The sequence below is a fragment of the Tamandua tetradactyla genome, chromosome 11 (assembly GCF_023851605.1).
Source record: "Tamandua tetradactyla isolate mTamTet1 chromosome 11, mTamTet1.pri, whole genome shotgun sequence".
Taxonomy (NCBI): Eukaryota; Metazoa; Chordata; class Mammalia; order Pilosa; family Myrmecophagidae; genus Tamandua; species Tamandua tetradactyla.
Genome location: NC_135337.1, coordinates 49,288,128 through 49,308,319, shown reverse-complemented (window position 1 = coordinate 49,308,319; position 20,192 = coordinate 49,288,128). Strand labels below are relative to the sequence as shown.

Below are 20,192 nucleotides of genomic sequence, written 5' to 3'. Positions count from 1 at the left end.
ATTTTTGCAGATCAGTGAGAGGTGCTTTTTTTTTTCACCCCTGGAAGCCGTTGTGAGATGTTTTCTTTTTCTTTTTCTTTATGAGGCTTTGTATTTTTCCCACCAGGAAGTCTGAGCAATTATAGTTTAAAGCTATCAAAAAATAGGTATGTTCTTTGATGTCAAAGAGCTTCTGGAAGATTTTTCAAACTAAAGAGATCCAAAGGTTGTAGTTCAAGGTGCTATTAGTATGGCCCTTTGTAGTTTAAAGCTCTCAGAATGTTCTATCAAGTGTATTATTCTCTATCTGAAGATGTGGGACTTCAGTACTATTACATTTGTCTGAAAGATGGATGTTTGAATGTGTGTGTGTGTACATGCCTGTGTACATTCCCTACTGTGCTGGACTCTCCATAGCTATCAGTTGCTTCCCTTGTGAACTAGGATGAACAGAGGCAGGAGAGAGGTTTATATGGTGTCCATGGTGAGCTCACTAGAGTAGGTGTAGAGAGGAGGAAGAAGAGAAAGGAGAATGAAAACCTAGAGATCAAAGCAGATTTCACAGCGTGCATTTGTGTGTGTGTGTGCGCGCGCGCGTGTGCATGTGTTGGTGCGTGTGCATGTGTTGGGTGGAAGGGAGAAAACAGTTTGGTGTAATGAAATACTCTGGGAACTGTAATATTACTGGATGGTGAAAGTTCAGCACTCTCTTTTCTTTCTATGGAAATGTCTTTTGAGTCGCTCCACTTTCTTGGACTTCTTTTTTGTCTATTGACCCTTGTCTTCTCCTCCTAGTTATCAGTTTTCAATCTGCAAATTCCTGTTGCTTTTCATATGTATAAAATCCAGTTCTCAGTTTGCTTTTACCCTCTGTTTCTAGACCAGGCCTTCCTGTAGAAACCCAAAATGTCCATTAAATTATTTTTACCAAAAAAACCATGAACATTTATTCGGCAATTGTTGTTGAGCACCATCTGTATACCAGATGTTATACTAGGACAATGTGGTGGCAACCAAGACAGACACGGTCTCTGCCTTTGTAGAATTTGGACCCTAATGAGAAAGAAAGACGTTATTTTATAATTAATGTATGTTAGTTTTTTTTTTCCTTCATATTTTCTTCCATTGTCAACTTTCTAATTTGAGAACAGGACTCAACCCTGTGTCTTCCATGAAGGTGGGTACACGGCATACGTGCTGATATTTGGAAAATAGCAAATCTCTTTAACTTTGTTACAAAATTTTTAAATAAATGTCCTCTGAGGAAGATCAACAGTAGTTGGCCATTGACATCAGCCAGTATTCATTTGGAGCTTTAGTATTTACAAAGGAAGCTTTTTTGGGGGTGGGGGGTGCTGTCTGCATAACAGTTGTGACCCCTTGAGACTACTATGGTTCTATATTAAGGATTTTCAACATTCTGACAGTAAATGTTTGTCTGACAAAAATGAGAATGTACACAAAGTAACCCAGAACATATTATATAATGACAGATCTCTGCATAAACTATAAACTAATTTTTATTTATATAAAATAATAAAGCCACTGAAACATTTTCATTTAAAATATTTTTTAAAACCCTCTTTGATCTTTTTCCTATCATCTTTAAATACTTCTTTTACATGCCAGTAATTGCTCTAAAACATAGAGTGACTCATTACTTCTTTATAGGCACAGGATTTTAGAGCTAGAAGAGACTAGGCATCAGTCTAACCTGTTAAATTTACAAAATAACAACTGAGGTCCATAGAAGTAGTTATTCAGATCTCACAAAAGGAAGGTTTTTGACAGGTCTTATCAGAGGTAAGCCTCAATAAATCTGTGAGGGAAGGGGCTCTTATTATCTCTATTTTATAGTTGAGAAATCTGTGGATAGGAACTGATTTGCCCAGTGTGGAGCAGAGATTAGCATCTAGTCCCACCATCTCCAAATTGTCTTTTCCTGACTGTATTGCTTCTTGAAAATGATTAAAATAAAACATCAAGAGCTATCCATACATCTAGATTACCACCAGTATAGATAGTATAGAATCATTCTTTTTCACCTGTAAAGCACAGAAGCAGATTATTATAGTCCTTTAATTATTGGTTCAACATTTCTTGAGGACTTGATAATACCAAACAATGAGTTTCCAGGGCCAGGCATACAAGGATGTTACGTTCTCTCAAGGCCTAATAATTTATTGGAGTAGCCAAGCATGTACCTAAATAAATACAATACCATGAAAGAAGATATTCTAGGATTGTCTAGAACCAATGAGTTAAAGTTAGAACATTAACTTTCTATACAAGTCTGATTGGAATCTCGACATCACCACTTATTAGCTCTCATCCTGGGAAGGTTATTTATCTCCTCTGACCTCAACCATAAAGTGGGAGAATCAAGTACTTACTTGCAGTATGGTTGTTAAGATTAACAGTTATGTATGTTAAGGGCCTTGAACAATTTCAGACACAGGGTAGGTGCTCAATTAATGGTACTGCATTTACGGCACAAACTGAACCAGTAAAAACATAACAAGTTACATATCAAATTATGTATATATAATTAATGTGTGTATATCAAATTATATACTTAATATATTATGTACATATAAAGTTATATATATATTGCTATGGACTCCCCAAAATGCAAGGAATAACTTTCTGATGAGACAGTGGAAAGACTAGGAGAGCTATCAGGGAGGAAATGAAGTATTATTGAATCTGAAGAATATTTTTATTTATGTTTTCCTGGAGCTGAAATTTTGGATAGAAGGAACTTTAGCAATGTATGAGGCCATCCAGTAGCATGGCATTTTCTAAGAACCACAAGAAGCTTAAAATGGCTAAAGATCAAGGTCTGAGTTTGAGGAGGTTGAAAGATAAGTCTAAATGAATAGTCAGAGGATGGATCATGAAAGGGTTTTATATCATGTCAAGACACTTGGGTTTTATCTTATTGTGCAAGTTGGGAATTAAATATCTTGGTTTGTGGAGTTCTTGATCATATGGAAAGAAGGGGAATTCTAAAAATTCACCTGAAAAAACAAAAAATTATATGTATTGAATAAGAATACCTATGATTGCTAGACAATGAAGAAGTAAGATTTCTAGTAAAATGTACCATTAGGAAGCATCTAATGCCAAATCCCAGGAGGAGTGTGCAGTGATGAAATGTTAGAGACCAGAGCACCCTGGGGCAGATTTTGTCCATTCCAGGGCAAGTTCTAAAGCATCAGGGGCAGGGCCCACAGTGTTTGGACCTCCAATGGAACACTTGCACTTTTCCCTGAAAGTTACATAAATATTTGATAACATCTCCCTCTCTATAAAGAGGCCCTCTCACTAGGAGTGGTACCTGGTATTCCTTAGAAGAACAGAATTATTCGTTTTCTTAAGGTTTTCTTTATGTCTTAGAGGTGGATTCTAAAAGCTCTTAAAGTATTTTGATTTTGAATTCTTACAAAAGTATTTTTTCCGTCACAGTAATTCAATACAAAAGGCAATAAAAGTGATATACTCAGAAGTATACAGGACCAGCTGAATACGCCACATGGGAATAACTGTCTTGCCACTTGCACATCCCAGGGGAGAAAAGAATCACAATTCATGTGTAGGGAATATTGCGTGTGTTTGCCTCTATTTTGCTCACATTGTCTGCTCTGATGAGAGGTAGATTTTTTTTTGCAAATAAAAGCTGCCCTGTCTTGCTGAACTGCTCATCTGTTTTGCTCAGGAAGAAGACCTTTGTTGAAATCGGAAGCAGAACCTGATTTGCAAATAGCACCTAAAATAACAAAATGCATGAAAAATGTCCGAATATGCTAAGTCATTTGGCCAAATTAATGCTTTGGAAAATGATCTAACAAATTCGGCAGATGCTGTTCTTAAGAGAATGTGAATTATGTGTTTTCTCTGTGTCGTCTTTGAGTAGCTGGGTGCTGGAGGAGAAATGGGTATGGGGCTGACCTCTTCTTGCTGCACTAGGGAGGTGGGACCATAGGAGACAAAGCATGTGACTCCTGCCCAGGCCTACCAGGTAGTCCCCAGAGGACTTGTGTTTTCTAGAGTTTTCTGAAGACTTCTGGCTTCGCTGCTGTTGCTTTCACTGCTCTTGGGTGAAGAAGGCAGACACTGTTTTTTCAAGTGTAGCAGGGAGAAGTCATGGGGAGAGAGAGGTATAGAGGAGAGTCAGTGTACCCTGGAGGAAGCACTTCTGGGGTGGGAAAGTTCCACTGTGACCTGATTCTGCAAAAGAATATCCACCAGTGTTGGGCACAAGGAGGATCTTGGGCATTAGAGCTGAGATTTTAGTCAAAATATTCAGATCTAACATGAACTTATCACCCACCAATGGAGTCTGCTTTCTAAGTTTTGGGAAATGTCTTTTTCTCTCTTCACATCTATTTGTTGGTATTTTTTTTTCTCAGAAACTACCTTTTTGTATATTTTTCATGATAATGTTTATTGGATAATGTTATTTGGCTCATAGAATCAACAAATAATCTCCAGAGAAGTTTTCATCATTATGTAGTCAAATGTAAGGTACAGTGTGTTAGTTTGCTAGCTGCTAGAATGTGATATGCCAGAACTGGAATGGCTTTTATAAAGGAGAATTTAATAAGTTATAAGTTTACAGTTCTAAGCCCATGGAAATGTCCAAACTAAGGTAACCAGGTACAGATACCTAATTCAAGAAAAGCTAATGCATCTGAAACACCTCTGTCAGCTGGGAAGGCACACTGGCCCCTTGCTCCTGGGCTCCATTGCTTTCAGCCTCTGTTCCTGCGGGAGTTCGTCACTTTGCTTCTCCCGGCTAGCTTTTATCTCTTGGCTTCTCTTGCCTCTCTCCAGGTTCTGGCCTGCTTAACATCTCATGGCAATGTCTGCTGGGATCCAAGCATCTCCAAGCATCTGTGTCTGTGTTCTCCAAGTGTCGGTATCTGTGTCAGCTCTGCTGTGAAGTTTCTGTCAGCTCTCTCGCTGTTGGCACTGAGGTTTCTGTCTTTCCTGGCTCTCTCCAAAATGTTTCCTCTTTTAAAGGATTCCAGTAAACTAATCAAGACCTACCTGGAATGGGTGGAGTCACATCTCCATCTAATCCAGAGGTCACAACCATAACTGCTCATGTCACATCTCTGTGAAGATAATCTAAAGTTTCCAACCTACAATGTTGAATTAGGATTAAAAGAAATGATTGCCCTCACAAGATTGAATCAAGATTAAAACATGGCCTTTCTGGGAGTACATAATATTTTCAAACTGGCACATACAAACAAGATTTTTTTTTCTTATTTTAAGAAATATGCATAGAAATGAAAATTCTCAGACTCTCTTTGCTTCATGTAGCACCATTTCTGATAAGATTTCAGGTATTCAACAAACTAACTCAGTGGACATTTAAAATTCCCATTGTGAATGCTAGGGCTTAGTAGAAACCATTTGACCAGGTGTGTTAACCTTTCAGCATCCATTACATATTGAAGATTGAACCTGATCCTGTTCTGTGCAGTGGATGAAAGAAAAAAATGTGGAGGCTTACTCTTAGCTAAGGGTTAAAAAAGGGAAATAATCTCCTGTACTGTGAACTTTTTCTCAGCAGGTGCAAAATAGCTGCAATCAGGTAGGCTTTTTGGTAAGTGGCAGCTGCTATCTGCCACATTGAAAGATCACAAATTCTCACCCCATTTCTATTTCAATTACATAGACACCAGCTTCAATTTGCAAGTGTCCTGAAGGCATACCTAACTCTGCGATAAAAAATGGGGACCCAGAGTGTGAGCCAGACCTCCGCTGCAGACCTTCCTTGTAGTGACACCAGCTCTGGCCAGCCTGCATCCCTCAGTCACCACTTGTGTCATAGGACTTGGGTGGCCGCAGGGATCCCAGGAAACATTCCATTGTACAGAGGAGGAAACCTAGGTTTAGGGAGATAAATAATCTTATACATAGTCACAGGGTATGATAAGTCATAGCCTCTGGCCTCAAGATGCTACCTTATTAATCTTTGCATGGTAAATATACCAGCTCTTATTGATTAGTACCACTACTGCCTGAAAAATTGTGTTAAAAGGATTCTGAAGTTACTGGCTCAGAAGGAAACCGTGTAGTTGATTAGCAATCTCTGTCTGGGAAGAAGGTAGGGACATGATGTGCTATATATTTGCTGCGTTCAGTCCAGTGATGAATATTGATTGATAATTAAATAATGAGTGTATGATGAGAAATATGCTTCAGGGCAAAGTGGTCTAAAATCTTCTGGAGGGGCAGGACAGTTTCACAGAGGAGGTGACATGTAAGATATTCCATGAAGGAAAAAAAATGGCTTGGGAGAGGCCCTGATATGTGAGGAATGAAGGAAATTGATGATTGCTGATTGCCTGAATGTCTTGGGCACTAACCTAGGCCTTTTATGTGTTATGTCATTATTTAATTTTCATAATGACCCTATGATTTTATGGATGAGGAACCAGAGACAAAATTAAGATGGCCAAGGTCATATAGCTGTTAAATAAAGATGGGATTTAAATCCAGATTATTGGGCTCCAAAGTAACTTCAATGGTAGCTACTCAGAAGGTTAGTAATTGTGAGGCTGCATGGCTGGGGACTGGGAAAACCACTAGTCTGGATTTAGAATATTGAACGTGAGTTACCTCTGGGACATCCAGATAGAGCTATCTAGTAGGCTGTTGAAAATATGGCCCTGAATGATCTGGTGGTGATAAAAAATATATCAAAGCCTCATTGATAACAAACCCTGTACATGTATTTCCAGGCTCCTGCTTTAAAAAAATGGAGATCTTTCTGCCTTTGCTATTCTAGCACCAGAGACTGTATGTAATAAACTAATATGCTTTATGTTATATGAATGATTCAAATTATTGTCAGTGCAAAATTAAATCCAGAATTGATAGGAAAACTGTCCTACTTAGAAATTTGAGTGTTCTTGGCACAGTACTGTTTATTTTCACCATGACACCTGTGCTCTGGCAAAATCCTGCTTGTGTTCTACCGAAAGGCTTATGTATGCGTTACCCAGTTGAGGTTCAAATAGGATCTTCCAGAGGACAGTGTATATTTTCTAGAGAAATTCTGGGAGGTACGCTAGTTGATATCTATGCATAGGGATCAAATCAGGCATTCATGCATGTGCAGCACAGTCTAAGCCATGTTGAAAGAAGGAAGAGGTGGTTTCTACAGGTACAAGAAGAAAAAACCCTAAAAGAGATCTCACATTGGTGATCTCAATGTCCCGGGCAATCCACTCTAGAATCTTCTTTGTGATCCTTTCCTTGAGGACTTGTGGTTATGCATTTTTTGGGGCACAGGGCAAGGGGTGGGTGTTAAAAATAATTCAGGAACCATTGCTGATCCTCTTTATTCTCTAGGATTACGATGATAATAGTCATGATACCCCACCTTGTTTCATTGATTTTTAAGATATTTTCCCACATTTTCACATACCTGAGAAGGCGTATGTCTTAAGCACAATAGCACCTTGCAGTTGCTATTAGCCTGCAGTAAAGTAAAATTCTTCCAGAGAAGATTTGTGTTGCTTCAGCTGGCCACCTGGGGTTACTACCCACCTGAGACCACTTTAAGCTAAATTATTTACTGAGGGTTTTTTTTGTTTTGTTTTGTTTTGTTTTTTGCATCATGCTGGTAGTGTGAACTTGGGTTAAAAAAAAACCTGCTTGTCGTTCAAATTCCCAGGGAAGATTATATTTGTCTCTTCTTTCAGAGTGGCAGCTTTATTTCTTAAAGATTCTGTTCTAAGGGTGTAATTTTTTGGTGTCCCAGCTTTTTGTGGAGTCTCTCAGTAGACTTCCCATCTTGGGCATGTTTTTCTTTCTTACGGTATATAACGTAATGGTGTAACTAGCATTGGATGGAATTTAATGGAATATGATAATAATAAAAGCTAGAGCATTGAGCATTTTCCCTTTGCCAGGCAGTGCTGACAGGGCCCTTTATGTGTAGTAACTTATTTAATCCTTTAATGATCATATTAAGTAAGTACTCTTTTTATTTTCCCTAATTTCAGGTGAGAAAGGTACAAAATGGTTAAGTAATTTGCTCAGGATTACAGATATTGACTCATTTAGTATAACATAACCCCCAGAGTCCGGACAGTAACTCTTCATGAGGATTTGTTTTCCTCCTTGTAAAGTACTTGGCCGGGTGCCTGACTTTTGCTGAGCACACAGGAAATTATGGCGAGTCTCCTCCCTCAGGAAAGGGGTCGTTGTCCTTACGGAAGGACAGTGTATCCTGTTATCCATCTCTCGTTCCGTGATGTGGAATTCTAGCTTTAAGTGTTATCATCCTTAGACAAAAGTGAGTTTTCTAAAAAAATATGAATTCTTGTAAATCTTTTCATTGTGTGCTGTATAACGGATGTTGCTCTAAGCAGGTTTATTACCATTCAGATTTACAAGTTCTGTGAGAAACTTCAAAGCAGTTCTCAGTGAAAAGTCCAGTTTAACAAATACTCGGTTTTTTCTTGCTTCATTTTTATATTCCCCACCCTAATCCTCTCCTTTTACTACAGCCACATCAAATACATGTGGAAATCTCCAAGAGAGGTGAGTTATGGAGGAAATGAAAAGAATGCTATGTGGATTATTCCCCCTTAGGCAAAACATATTTTTTCTCACAATACGAATCTGAAATTTTTCATACTATTTGCCACTCATGTTTGAAACAGAATAACTTTTCATTCCTCCTTCCCTCCCTCCTTCCTTCTTTCTTCTACAAGTATCTACTGACTATCTTCTAATTTCAAGATATTATGCTAGGTGGCTACCTGCATGAGAGATGTTTCTCAGGTTTGGTTCATGAATTCAGGGGATTTTCAGAAACAAAATTATAGGGGAATCCTTCTTTCTCTCCCTCTCTGCCCTTCCTTCCACTTCCTTCAGCCTCCTCCTGCACCCGCTCTGCACCACTCCACCTGCGTTTGTGAACTGGGGGCCAGGTAGAGAAGAAAAGGCTTTGATGAGGAAACACCTTTTGGGTCAACCTATACTTGAGTATGTGGGGATAGAGATGATAGGGAACAGCAGGAGGTGGTGTAGAGAAGCTGCACCGACAAAGCCATGGGAACTGGGCAGCACAGGAGCTTCGGTAAATGATGAAAATCCAGGTTGAAGCATGGAGTTGGTGAAAAGTCTCTTGCAAGATGAGACTTTCAACCACTCACCTTTCCCTTCTTCCTTCACTCATTATAGTGATAATCATATGAGCTGATAGGTCTAAATAGGCTTGAGAAGGTAGATGTGGAGCAATGCAAGCTTGTGTAGATTCACAGGAGAATATGAGGTCCGAGTTGGTGTCATCATCACAAATGTTGTCATTCTCATCATTATCATGATGCCTCTGGGCAGGATTCCATCCCCAGTCATGCAGGGACCACCAGGATTTATTCTTATGTTCCACTTCTGTGTAACAAGCACTGTGAAGGTAAGAATAGGATTCCAAGAGATAAACTTATTTCTTTTAGAAATTAAAAACAGCAAAGCAGACTTTCTCACAAAGCAAATAAGGTCAATGAAGAATGTTAAGATGGCTGAGAATAAAATAAAAGCACCTGGCCTGATAAACTTCCTTGTCTATGGTTAGTTAATTAGTTAGCGCTTCCCTTCTCTCCCCTGGCAGAATGCTAGGGGCACAGGGAGGGAGCTAAAGTGAGAACAGCAGGTGAACTGGGGCATAGTTTCCCCCATAAGTGCAAGGATTTAATGAAGCAAAAGATAACTTTGGGGTTACCTGCCACAGCCTCCGATGTTCTTATCATCAGAACCAGCCCTCCAGAGTAAATCTCTTTGTGTTATCTGTTCGTCCATGCTGAAAGACTCTGCTTTCTGAGCTTTTCATTCTATGTATTCAGTGTTAGACTATCTGTCTTGTGTTTCTGAAGAACTTCTTTACCACTGTAAGGAATGTACGCTGTAAGGGTGTATGCTGAAGCAAGATGATAAAGATGAAGAGGCAATATGAGAGTTACAACTTCTGAACCAGTTCTATCCATGTTCCTATCAGTGTAACAATTAACAATTCAGTTATTCATATGCTAGAGCACAAGCTCTGGAATCAGAATATCTAAGTTCAAGTCTTATCTTTACCACTCACTCACTGTGTGACCTTGGGCAAGTCACTCACCCTTTCTACACCTCTATTTCCTTGTCTGGAAAGTGGAGGTTCTATAAATGTCTCTCTGACTGATAACGTTGTTTAAGTATTATTTTTCTGTGAAGAGTATGATAGTTTTTTTAGGTATATAAACACTCTACCTGGACATTTTTTCTAGTACCCCTGCTAGGAGAAGACAAATCCATTTCTGAAAGTAACAATTGCAGATTTGCTATTGGTAATTCAATGTCCACGAGTGATACTTGATGAAATAGTACACTGTTGTGCTTGCCATTGTCTTTCATAAAAGGGTCTCACTCACCTCCAGAAGGAGGCTTCAAAATCAAATCTGATCTTGTCTATCCTAAATAGGGACTTTCTGTGGGTTTTACAGTGTAAGTCCAGTCTCCTCGGCATGATACACATGATCTTCCATGACTGATCTCTTCTTATTTTTCCAGCTCTACTCCTTCTGCCCTCTTTAAAGCCTAGTCTCAAAATCTAATTCTTTTTCCCTCTCACATTTTCATCAGCCTCGTAGATTCTGACATGGCTGCTCATTTTCCCATTGATATTGTTTGACATTTACTACTCTTCTTCTTGAAGACCTCAATGTTTGTATCACCAGCTATACTGCCCAAGGCTGTCCTCTCAGCTTCTGTATGGATTCAACCCATCCAAGATTTCCTGCCTTTTCATTACCATCTTTCCTTATACTTTCAGCCCCAAATAGGTGAGATTTTTCCAGAGTTCACTTTAGTTTAAGAAGCAGGATCCAAATAGCCTGTTGATTCAATAAGTAAGTCAAAACAAAAGAAAGTTTTTATATCACTCTGAGCTTTGCTTATTCATCCTTTTACAAATGGGAAGAACCTTTACTATGTTCAAGGAGAATCCGATTTGGAAGCTGGCCAGTAGCACAAGGTAGAGTTATATTGACAAAACTTTTTATATGGGAGAAGAATCAGAACTTGGTAAGATCATAAATAAGCAATGGGTAGGGACTATCAAAGTGTAAGATGATTGAGCACTGATGTAATTAATCCATGTGACACTGTGTTTCATATTTATTATTGGATAAAACACAGCATGGGTACACAATCTTACCCTGGTTTAAACAACTACTTCAGTCCTGAAACAGTACTATTTAAATAGAAAAATACACCTTTATACTATTGGTTATTACTTGTGAAAAAGAAAACAACAGAAAGATCTAAGAATTGACTAAAGACTAATTCTGTGATAGAAAGAATGAAAACATGTAAGTGTTATATAGCTTGCAAATTTGGTAGTTCCCAATCTCTGCAATTGTTTTCTCTCCCCCAAATCATGAATTCTCAGTAGGTTTTATTTTGAAATAGGTACCTCGGCTATAAAGTCTGATAAATTATTTTTCCAACTCTAAAGAGCGAGCAACTGGAATGCCAGATTTTTTTGGTGCATATTTTTGCAGTAGGGAGAGGATTAAATTCTAAATGTCTCAGCTGTTAAAGGCCCCTTCAGACTTTCCCAAAATGAAGAACAAAGAAGGAAAATGCTTTCCCTAAAGCAATTCATCAGCTCTATTTGGGCACAGTGACATTCTCTCAGAGGATGTGTTGTGGAGAAGTTGTAATGAACAGTTCAAGGGTTTGCAGCTGCTTGGAATACTTGAGAAAAAGATATCTCTGGTTCTTACTATGCATTTGCATGGGTTGCTGATGCTTACCAACTGGCTAATGTCCACCAAGGATCTAACAGTTAATAGTTATATCATGATAATAACATCTTATGTTTCTTGAGTGCTTACTGTGTGCCCAGATTGTGCTGTGAGCATTCTATATGTTGTCTCATTTCATGCTGATGCTTCTCAACCGTTTCATTACATTTATGTCTGTTTGACCTTTTTGGTTACATTTATGTCTGTTTTCTGCAGTATGAAAAATTTCTTAAATAGAATCATATGCATTATAAACTTGACAGTTACTTAACTATTGTTGTCTCTGACCTAAAAGTTGATTGTTGAATCCAAGGACTGGGGAAAAGTAGAAAGCAGCTTTTGATGTTCTGCCTATTTCAATAAAGGCAGCAGCGATCACTTCCATAAACAAATTGCTGGACATAAAACACATGCATAAGCTGTTAGTTTTCTAATTTGCTGAGTGTTGATGGACTCAAAATAGTTGCTAGAACAAGCCACTGATTGAATAAATTTATTGATGGAATAAGTCAGACAGCTGGAAAAAAAAAAGGCTTTGTGGTATGGTAAATGGTAATTTCAGATAAAATTAGGTAATTGATACATTTTCACTCAATTGGAAAGAGAAGACTATTTTAGGATTATAAAACACAGCACTTTATGCATTTATCTTTTCATTCTCTTAAAGTAAGGTAAATGGGACAAATAATTGCATCCGACAATGTATCTGGCTTATTAGTCTTTGTTTTATGCTTTGAACCCTATGTACTTCCCTAGCATTGTCTCCCACCACATACAGTCTGTGTACCTTTCTTACCAAACAACTTTGTTTTTTGACGAAATATGACCTTTCTAATGTCTATTTGGATCCCTCTACTGGGAATGTCCTTCCCATCTTTGCTTGACTAACTCTTCCTCATTCTTCAGGACTGTTTTTGAATGTCACCTCTTCAGGGAAGCACTCCTTGAATCGTCCCTCCTCCATACTCATCCCATGCTCCCACAGAGTCCTTTACATCTTTGACACTTGGTGTTACACTTTCCTATTTACTTCTTGGCTGCACTAGGTGGTCAGTTCTCTGGAAACATTGTCTTTTAGTTCTGTGTCTGTTCTCAGCACCTAGCCGTATAGTACATACAGAGTATGGACTCAGTGAGTGATTGTGACTTGATGGGATGAATGCATTATTATATGTCATGCATTTCAGTCCTTTAGACTCCTACCTACCTCCCACCTCCCTAAAACACACACATAAACACACACACACACATCCTCACTGCATTAAAATGTATGTGTACCTGTAAGTGCCTCTTATGTGGTTTTGGTTATAGTTGTTGAAGCTCAAGGTTATGATCTGGCAGAAGTGACTCCAAGAAGAATGCCTGTTCATGTGGGATCCCGTTGTCTGTGCTCCCTGGAGCACAGAGTATGCCACAGGTTATACCTTTTCTCATGATATCTCATAGTGGTTTTATATTAGCACTATGAGAACACTTTCCTGCTGAATAAGGAAATGGAAACAGGAAGAAAGGGAAAGAATCAGGGCCAAGTAGGACACCTGCTTGGACTGGAAGGCTGAGCTCTGAAGGGAATGCCTCTGCCTACTGCAGAATACAATTCAACGCTGCGCATAGAGAAGTCAGTGTCTGACTCCTGCTCCCCATTTGCCCCCCTCACCCTATCTATGCTCTTCATTTGGTTCCCTTTGATAGGAAGTGGGAAGCAGTCATGGCTTGCCAGGGAGCAGGCTTTTACATTTGCGATTTCACTCCACTTAGAAGTTTCTCTCAAAATGGTTGCTTTATTTTCCTCTCGTGTCTGCATTATATATGTGTTGCCTCTCGCCAACAGAGGTTTCGGAAAGACGCCCCACACATTTGTCCCCAAACCCTCATCCACATAGCACAGTACAGCAACCAAGAGGACCAAAGCCCTGGGCTGGGATCTGGAACAGACTAAGGCACAGATCCCATCTGGGTCTCCTTCAAAGCAAGCTACTCTTTGCAGCAAGCTACTGGATGGCTATAAAAAAGGTCCTTACCTGTTTATTTAATGGGTGACTGGTCTCTTTGCTTTTATTTAGCCATCTGTTCTGGTCTGTGTCCCTTTAAACTTGTAAGATCCATCACCTCATTTAAGCTGTTACCTTGACATACTGCAATGTTGTGGACATCATGATTCCACAGAGGAGAGAATTAAAATGGTTTTTCACGATTAGAAGGTTAAATGAGGTAAGACTGTGGTAGTTACTGGTGAGATAAGGGATTTTGAGGAGGCAGAGCTCAAGAGACTTTCAGGTGATTGGAAAATTAGACTAGCTAAATGGAAGGATGCGACATTCAGACATTATGGGAGTTGAGTAAAGAGCGACTTGCTTTGGGTGTTTCTGACTTCTTGGGCCTTTTCTCCTGTTCATACAGAGGCTGTGACCCTGGACCAAGGAAGGATGTAGTTTCACATTTTTGGCTTTGGGTTTTCCATTTCCTTTGGGAGATTCTATATAGAGGGGGGAAAATAGCTGCTTCCTCCAGGAAAAGTGAGAAGCTAAAACCAACAACAAATGTTTCAGTCGTTCCTGGAATGTTATTTAGCTTTCCTTGAGTTTGAAGAAGAATCAGGCACCAAACCTAACTTCATGGAGGAATATTTCTCATGTTTTTTCCACCATTTTATTCCCCTGGCTGCTACCCTAGTTTCCAACTCATTACTTCTGTCCGAGCCCATTTTAATAGCTTTCTAACTAGCTTCTCCCTGCCTTTAATCTCTTCCTGCTCCAAAGCAACTTACACATGGATGTTTCTTTATAACTTATAAATATCACTTTAAAAAATGAAATAAACAAATAAAAACTCTCCTTTGACTTTCTGTCACCTAGCAAACTCATCTTGGTCTCCAAGGGTGTCCACAGTAATGTGATTATGTGTTTCTAGCTTTTTCTCCTTCTCTGTGCTCCCGTAGCTATGAATAACGCTATGTTTTCTTTCCTGCTTGCTCTGTTCCTTCTGCCTAGAAAGCTCTGCTCACCCATCACTACTTATTGAAATTCATGCATTTTGTCAAGATCAGTCTCAAAAGCCCTCTGTTTCCCCCTTTCCAACCATCTTTGCTTCTGCTTTTGTTCCCTGGCAGCACATTTGGGGGAATGTTCTTATGCTGCTTGGCATGGATTTTTTCTTTCTCTTATTATAATCTTTTGAAACTTACTTTCATATATCCTATTGCACTGGATAAGTTTCTTGTCTGTAGTAGGTGCTAGATAAAAGCAGAAGAATGAGTAATAATAAGACTGTATCGACAAGAATGTGAAGAATTCATTCATTCATTCAACAAGTGATGGTGGGTGTCCACAGTCCCGGGGTAAGGACTGGGAGGCAGACACCAATGTGACACCGTCCGTCCCAGTTCTCCATGGACTCACAGTTAATTACATGATGTCAAAGTCACAAAAATAGCTTAAACAGTGAAAAAAGTACAATAGGAGTGTCTTCACGGCCAAGGAGTGGTGGAATGTCTTACGTCTATAAGGTGGAGGTGAAGGTTGGTGGTGGAGAGGGGATTAAGCATCTAGGAAGGGCCTGCTAGATTAGAAATATCTGAATTGGATTTTTAAAAGCAGTTTTATTGAGATATATTCACACACCATACAGTCCATCCAAGTGTACATCCAAGGTTCACCGTATATTCAGAGTTGTGTAGTCATCGCCTCAATCAATTTTAGAACATTTTCTTCACCCCAAAAAGAAAAACCCTATATCCCTTATAGTCCCTTATTATTGTCACTTTGCATTGGTGTGGGGCCTTTGCTACAACCAATAAAATGTTGCTGACTGTAGTCCATTGTTTGCTTTAGGTATATTTTTCCCATATACTACCCTATTGTTAACACCCTGTAATAGTTACATGCATTTGTTGTAGGTCATAAAAGAATATTCTTATATTTGTACTATTAACCACACTCATTATCCACAGTGGAGTTCACTCTCTCATTCAGTCCCACCTTTTATGCTCTAGCTTTCCTTTCTAGTGACATACATGACCCTAAACTTCCCCTTTAAACCACATTCACACACATAATCTAGTGCTGTTGCTTGCACTTGCAATCATGTACACCATGTTGGATCTTGGAAACTGAATAGGAGTTTGCAAGGAAGACAGGGAAGTAGGGAAGGGTAGGGATGGAATGGAAAGCAGTCCAAGGCAGCTGCTCCACTTCCTCTCAGAGGCCCAGCACAGTATAGGAAATGTGTTCACCAACTGAGCATTTTCTGTTTCCAGCAATTTTCTGTTTCCTAAATGATAGAATCCTTTGATCTTGTTGAAAGAAAAAGAGAGGGGAAAAAGAAACCTCCCTCCATAACTGTTTGAGTTGAAAGTCATTCATTTTTTTTGTTTGTTTGTTTTTAATGTTTTGTAGAGAAAGTCTGTGATTGCTGTGAGCTTCGTAGCCGCTTTCCTCTTCCTGCTGGTTGTGCGTCTTGTAAATGAAGTGAATTTTCCATTGCTACTAAACTGCTTTGGACAGCCTGGTGCAAAATGGATTCCGTTCTCCCACACGTACAGGCGGCCCCTCCGAACTCACTATGGATACATAAATATGAGGACGCAAGAGGTAAGACCTCAGAGGGGTACCTAGGATTACGAGGGTATCCATGGTAACAGCTTTTCTTTAGGAACGAGATGGCTTCCAATTCACTAAAATCACTCTGCCCCAGTGAGTTTCTTTGGTACCCTGATGACATGTTCTGTTTCCTCTTTCTTAGACAGTAACTGACATGTCTAAAATCTGCCACCCAGCAGCATCAGATTTGCCACACTGGCCTCATGTGGAGCTGAGGAAGCAGTGACCTGTTTTCCTGGTCTATGGTGTAACATACATATCTTTTCATTTAGAAACTCTGATTAGCAGTTACCAGCTGGAGAACTGGCTGGCTTTTATTTCCTGGAGGTCAGCTGGTTGGGGACAGCTCTTTATAGAACTTCAAAAGACCATTTAAACTCTTTAAAACTCTGTAATCCTTAGACCTGGAGCTAGAAAAGGGCAAGCTGATTTTAAAATTTGGAGTGGCTGCAGAGATAATGGGATTTAAAGAGTTTCCAAATATAAAGGAGTTATATCATTTAAATACTATAATCACTGAACCTCTAAATCTTTGTAGCCAATTGGTGGCACAGAAGAAGATGAAGGTATATTGTCAGCGATGAAGTGTGCACTAGGCTAGGTATTTTGCAAGCAAGCAGTTGTATTATGAAGTGAAGTAAAAGTAATGAACCTCACAAAATGTGTGAAGGATACGGAAGTGGTTAATAAAACCATTTTCACTCTTCGTTTCTATGGAGTAGGATGAATGCAGAGTTAATAGTCACAGATGGGAAGGCTAAGCTTGAAGTTGTTGGTGACAAAGGTACTGGCTACTAGTGGAGCTGCATCACTGGGGGAAGTTTGGGATCAGATCCTATTGTCAGGACATTTTGTAAAGATACATTTCTAGGTACTACCTAGAAAACTACTCCTGCCCTGAGAGCTATTCTTAGCCTCCTGATAGGGATGTTGAAAGCTGGCTTGCTTCATCCCTTTTTGTAGGTAATGTCCTACCTGAGTCATTGCTCAGAGATAATTTGCTTCTTTGAAAATTATTTCTGTATCTTCAGGATTTATGGGCTCTGTATTAGACATTTATAGTTGGAAAAAAGGCACCATTAATAACATATAAAATTTTAGGGGTTTTGCTTAATGTTTGTCCTTTAATTGGTTTTAAATTAAATTTTTAAGGTGTCTGTGCCTTGAATTTATTGAGTTCTTAATAAATTGATTACCTATATAAAAAATATCTCTTAGAAAATAGTTTGTCTCATGCTCATTTTTTTATTACTTTGATTTCTGGTTGTCAGTTAACTATTCTATAACTTTACTGGGTCATGTTAATCATTTCACAGGTGCCTGTCACAAGTTGAAAATGAAACACAAGACTAAAGTAGCTCGTGAATTAATTACTCTTCTGATGGAAATTCTACCAAATACTCAAAACCCTCCCATTTATTTAAATATTAATCGGATTTTGAGGTGGTAAGGACTGACGTAGGGCTACAGATATTTAGCTAATTGTATTAACCCGGCTGTCTTTGAAATTATTTTGGTATATGGTTTTTATTTAAACCTTTTTCTTATGGAAAATTTAAAGCATCCTGCATGAAAACAGCGAGAAGAACATAATGTGCCCAAAGCTTAAACGATGATCAATTTATGGCTCATTCCCAGCCTCTACCCTGGGTTATTTTGAAGCATATCAAACATCATATAACTGCATCTGTTCAGTATGTATCACATGCTTTAAAAGAGTCTTTTAAAATCCTAAAATATCATTATCATATTTAAAAGAATTGGCGTTAATTCTTTATCAATCAATACCCAAGCATCTACTGATTTTTTTTATTAGAAAAGTTTTGGGTTTACAGAAAATCATAATATTATAAATATATTAAATGTAAATATTTTAAATATCATAGATAATATATATTATAAATATTTTAAATATAAATATATATAAATATACATATTATAAAATACAGAAAACCCTATAAAATACATGGTTCTTATATACCATCCTGTTATTAATACTTTACATTAGTGTGGTACATTTGTTATAACTGTACTATTTTTTTTATAATTGTACTATTTTTATGAACACACATTTTTATAATTGTACTATTTACTACAGTCCATGGTTTACATTAGGGTTCATTGTGTAGTACAGTACCATGGATTTCTGCTTTTTAATTTTTATTCTAGTGACATATAGAAGACTAAAACTTTCCTTTTAACCACATTCAAATATAAAATTCAGTGCTTTTAATTATATTCATAATGTTGTGTTGCCATCACCACCATCCATTATGCAAGATTTTTCCATCATCTCAAAAAGAAACTCTTTGTTATAAAGACTCTCTATTCCCTAACCCCACTCCATTCCCTGGCAACATATGTTCTAGATTCTGACTATATTTTTTGCCTTATTCTAATTATGTCATATCAGTGAGATCATACAATATTTGTGCTTTTGTGTCTGCCTTATTTCACTCAACGTGATATCTTCAAGGTTCGTCCATGTTGTTACATATATCGGAACTTCACTCGTTTTTATGGCTAAGTAATAGTCCATTGTATGTGTATACCACATTTTGTTGGTTGATGGACATGTGAGTTCCTTCAGTCTTTTGGCAATTGTGAATAATGCCACTAAGAACATTGGTGTGCAAGTATCTTTTTGAGTCCCTGCTTCAGTTCTTATGGGTATATATCTAGATGTATGGTTGCTGGGTCAAATGATAATTTTATATTTAACTATCTGAGGAATTGGCAAACCATCTTCTACAGCAGCTGCACCATTTTACATTCCCACAAACAATGAATGGCTGTTTCTATTTCTCCACATCCTCTCTATCACTTGTAATTTTCCTTGTATGTTTTTAATAGTAGCCATTCTTGTGGGTGTGAATGGCATCTCATTATGGTATGATTTGCATTTCCCTAATGGCTAGTAATGTTGAGCATCTTTCTAGGTACTGATTGGACATTTGTATATCTTCATCAGAGAAATGTCTATTCAACTCTTTTGCCCATTTTTTTTTTTCTTCACATGGGCAGGCACCTTGAAACGAATCTTTTGCCCATTTTTTAAATCCATTTTCTTTGTTGTTGTTGTAGATTTGAAGAATCTGATTATATATATTATGGATATTAAACCATTATTGTCTATGTAATTTCCAAATATTTTCTTCCATTTTATCAATTGTCATTTTAAGTTCATGATAAATTCCTTTGCTGCACAGAAGTTTTAAATTGTGATGAAGTCTGTTCTAGTTTTCTAGCTGCTGGAATGCAATATACCAGAAATGGAATGGCTGTTAAAAGGGGGAAATTTAATAGGTAGCTAGCTTACAGTTCTAAGGCTGAGAAAATGTCCCAACTAAAGCAAGTCTATAAAAATGTCCAAGCTAAGGCACCCAGGAAAACATACCTTGGTCCCAGAAGGCCGATAACATTCAGTGTTTTTCTTTCAACTAGGAAGGCACATGGTGAACATGGTGACAGTCTGCTAGCTTTCTTTCCCAGCTTCTTGTTTCATGAAGCTCCCCTAGGGGCTTTCTCCTTTATCTCCACAGGTCTCTGGCTGGTGGACTCTCTGCTTCTCGTGGCTATGTCATTCTGAAGCATTCTCTAAAATGCTTCCTGTTTTAAAGGATTCCAGTAAAGTAATCAAGACCCACCTGGAATGGGTGGAGACACATTTCCACCTAATCAAGTTTAATATTCACCATTGATTGAGTCACATCTCCAGGAGATAATCTAATTAAAGTTTCCAGCATGCAATGCTGAATAGGGATTAGAAGAAACAGCTGTCTTTACAAAATGGGTTTAGGAT

The 20,192-nt window shown here is 38.3% G+C and overlaps 1 protein-coding gene across 2 annotated transcripts in view; it reads left to right on the top strand.

The window, feature by feature from the left end:
- ST6GALNAC3 (ST6 N-acetylgalactosaminide alpha-2,6-sialyltransferase 3) overlaps positions 1-20,192 on the top strand; it is a 563,629-nt gene that overhangs the window by 225,975 nt on the left and 317,462 nt on the right. For both annotated transcript variants that reach the window (XR_013159396.1, XM_077120577.1), the window contains exon 2: positions 16,187-16,381. Coding sequence is in view for 1 of the 2 variants with exons in the window: in XM_077120577.1 (XP_076976692.1) it covers positions 16,187-16,381 (195 nt within the window). In the remaining variant the exon portion in view is untranslated. The remainder of the gene's footprint in view (positions 1-16,186; positions 16,382-20,192) is intronic.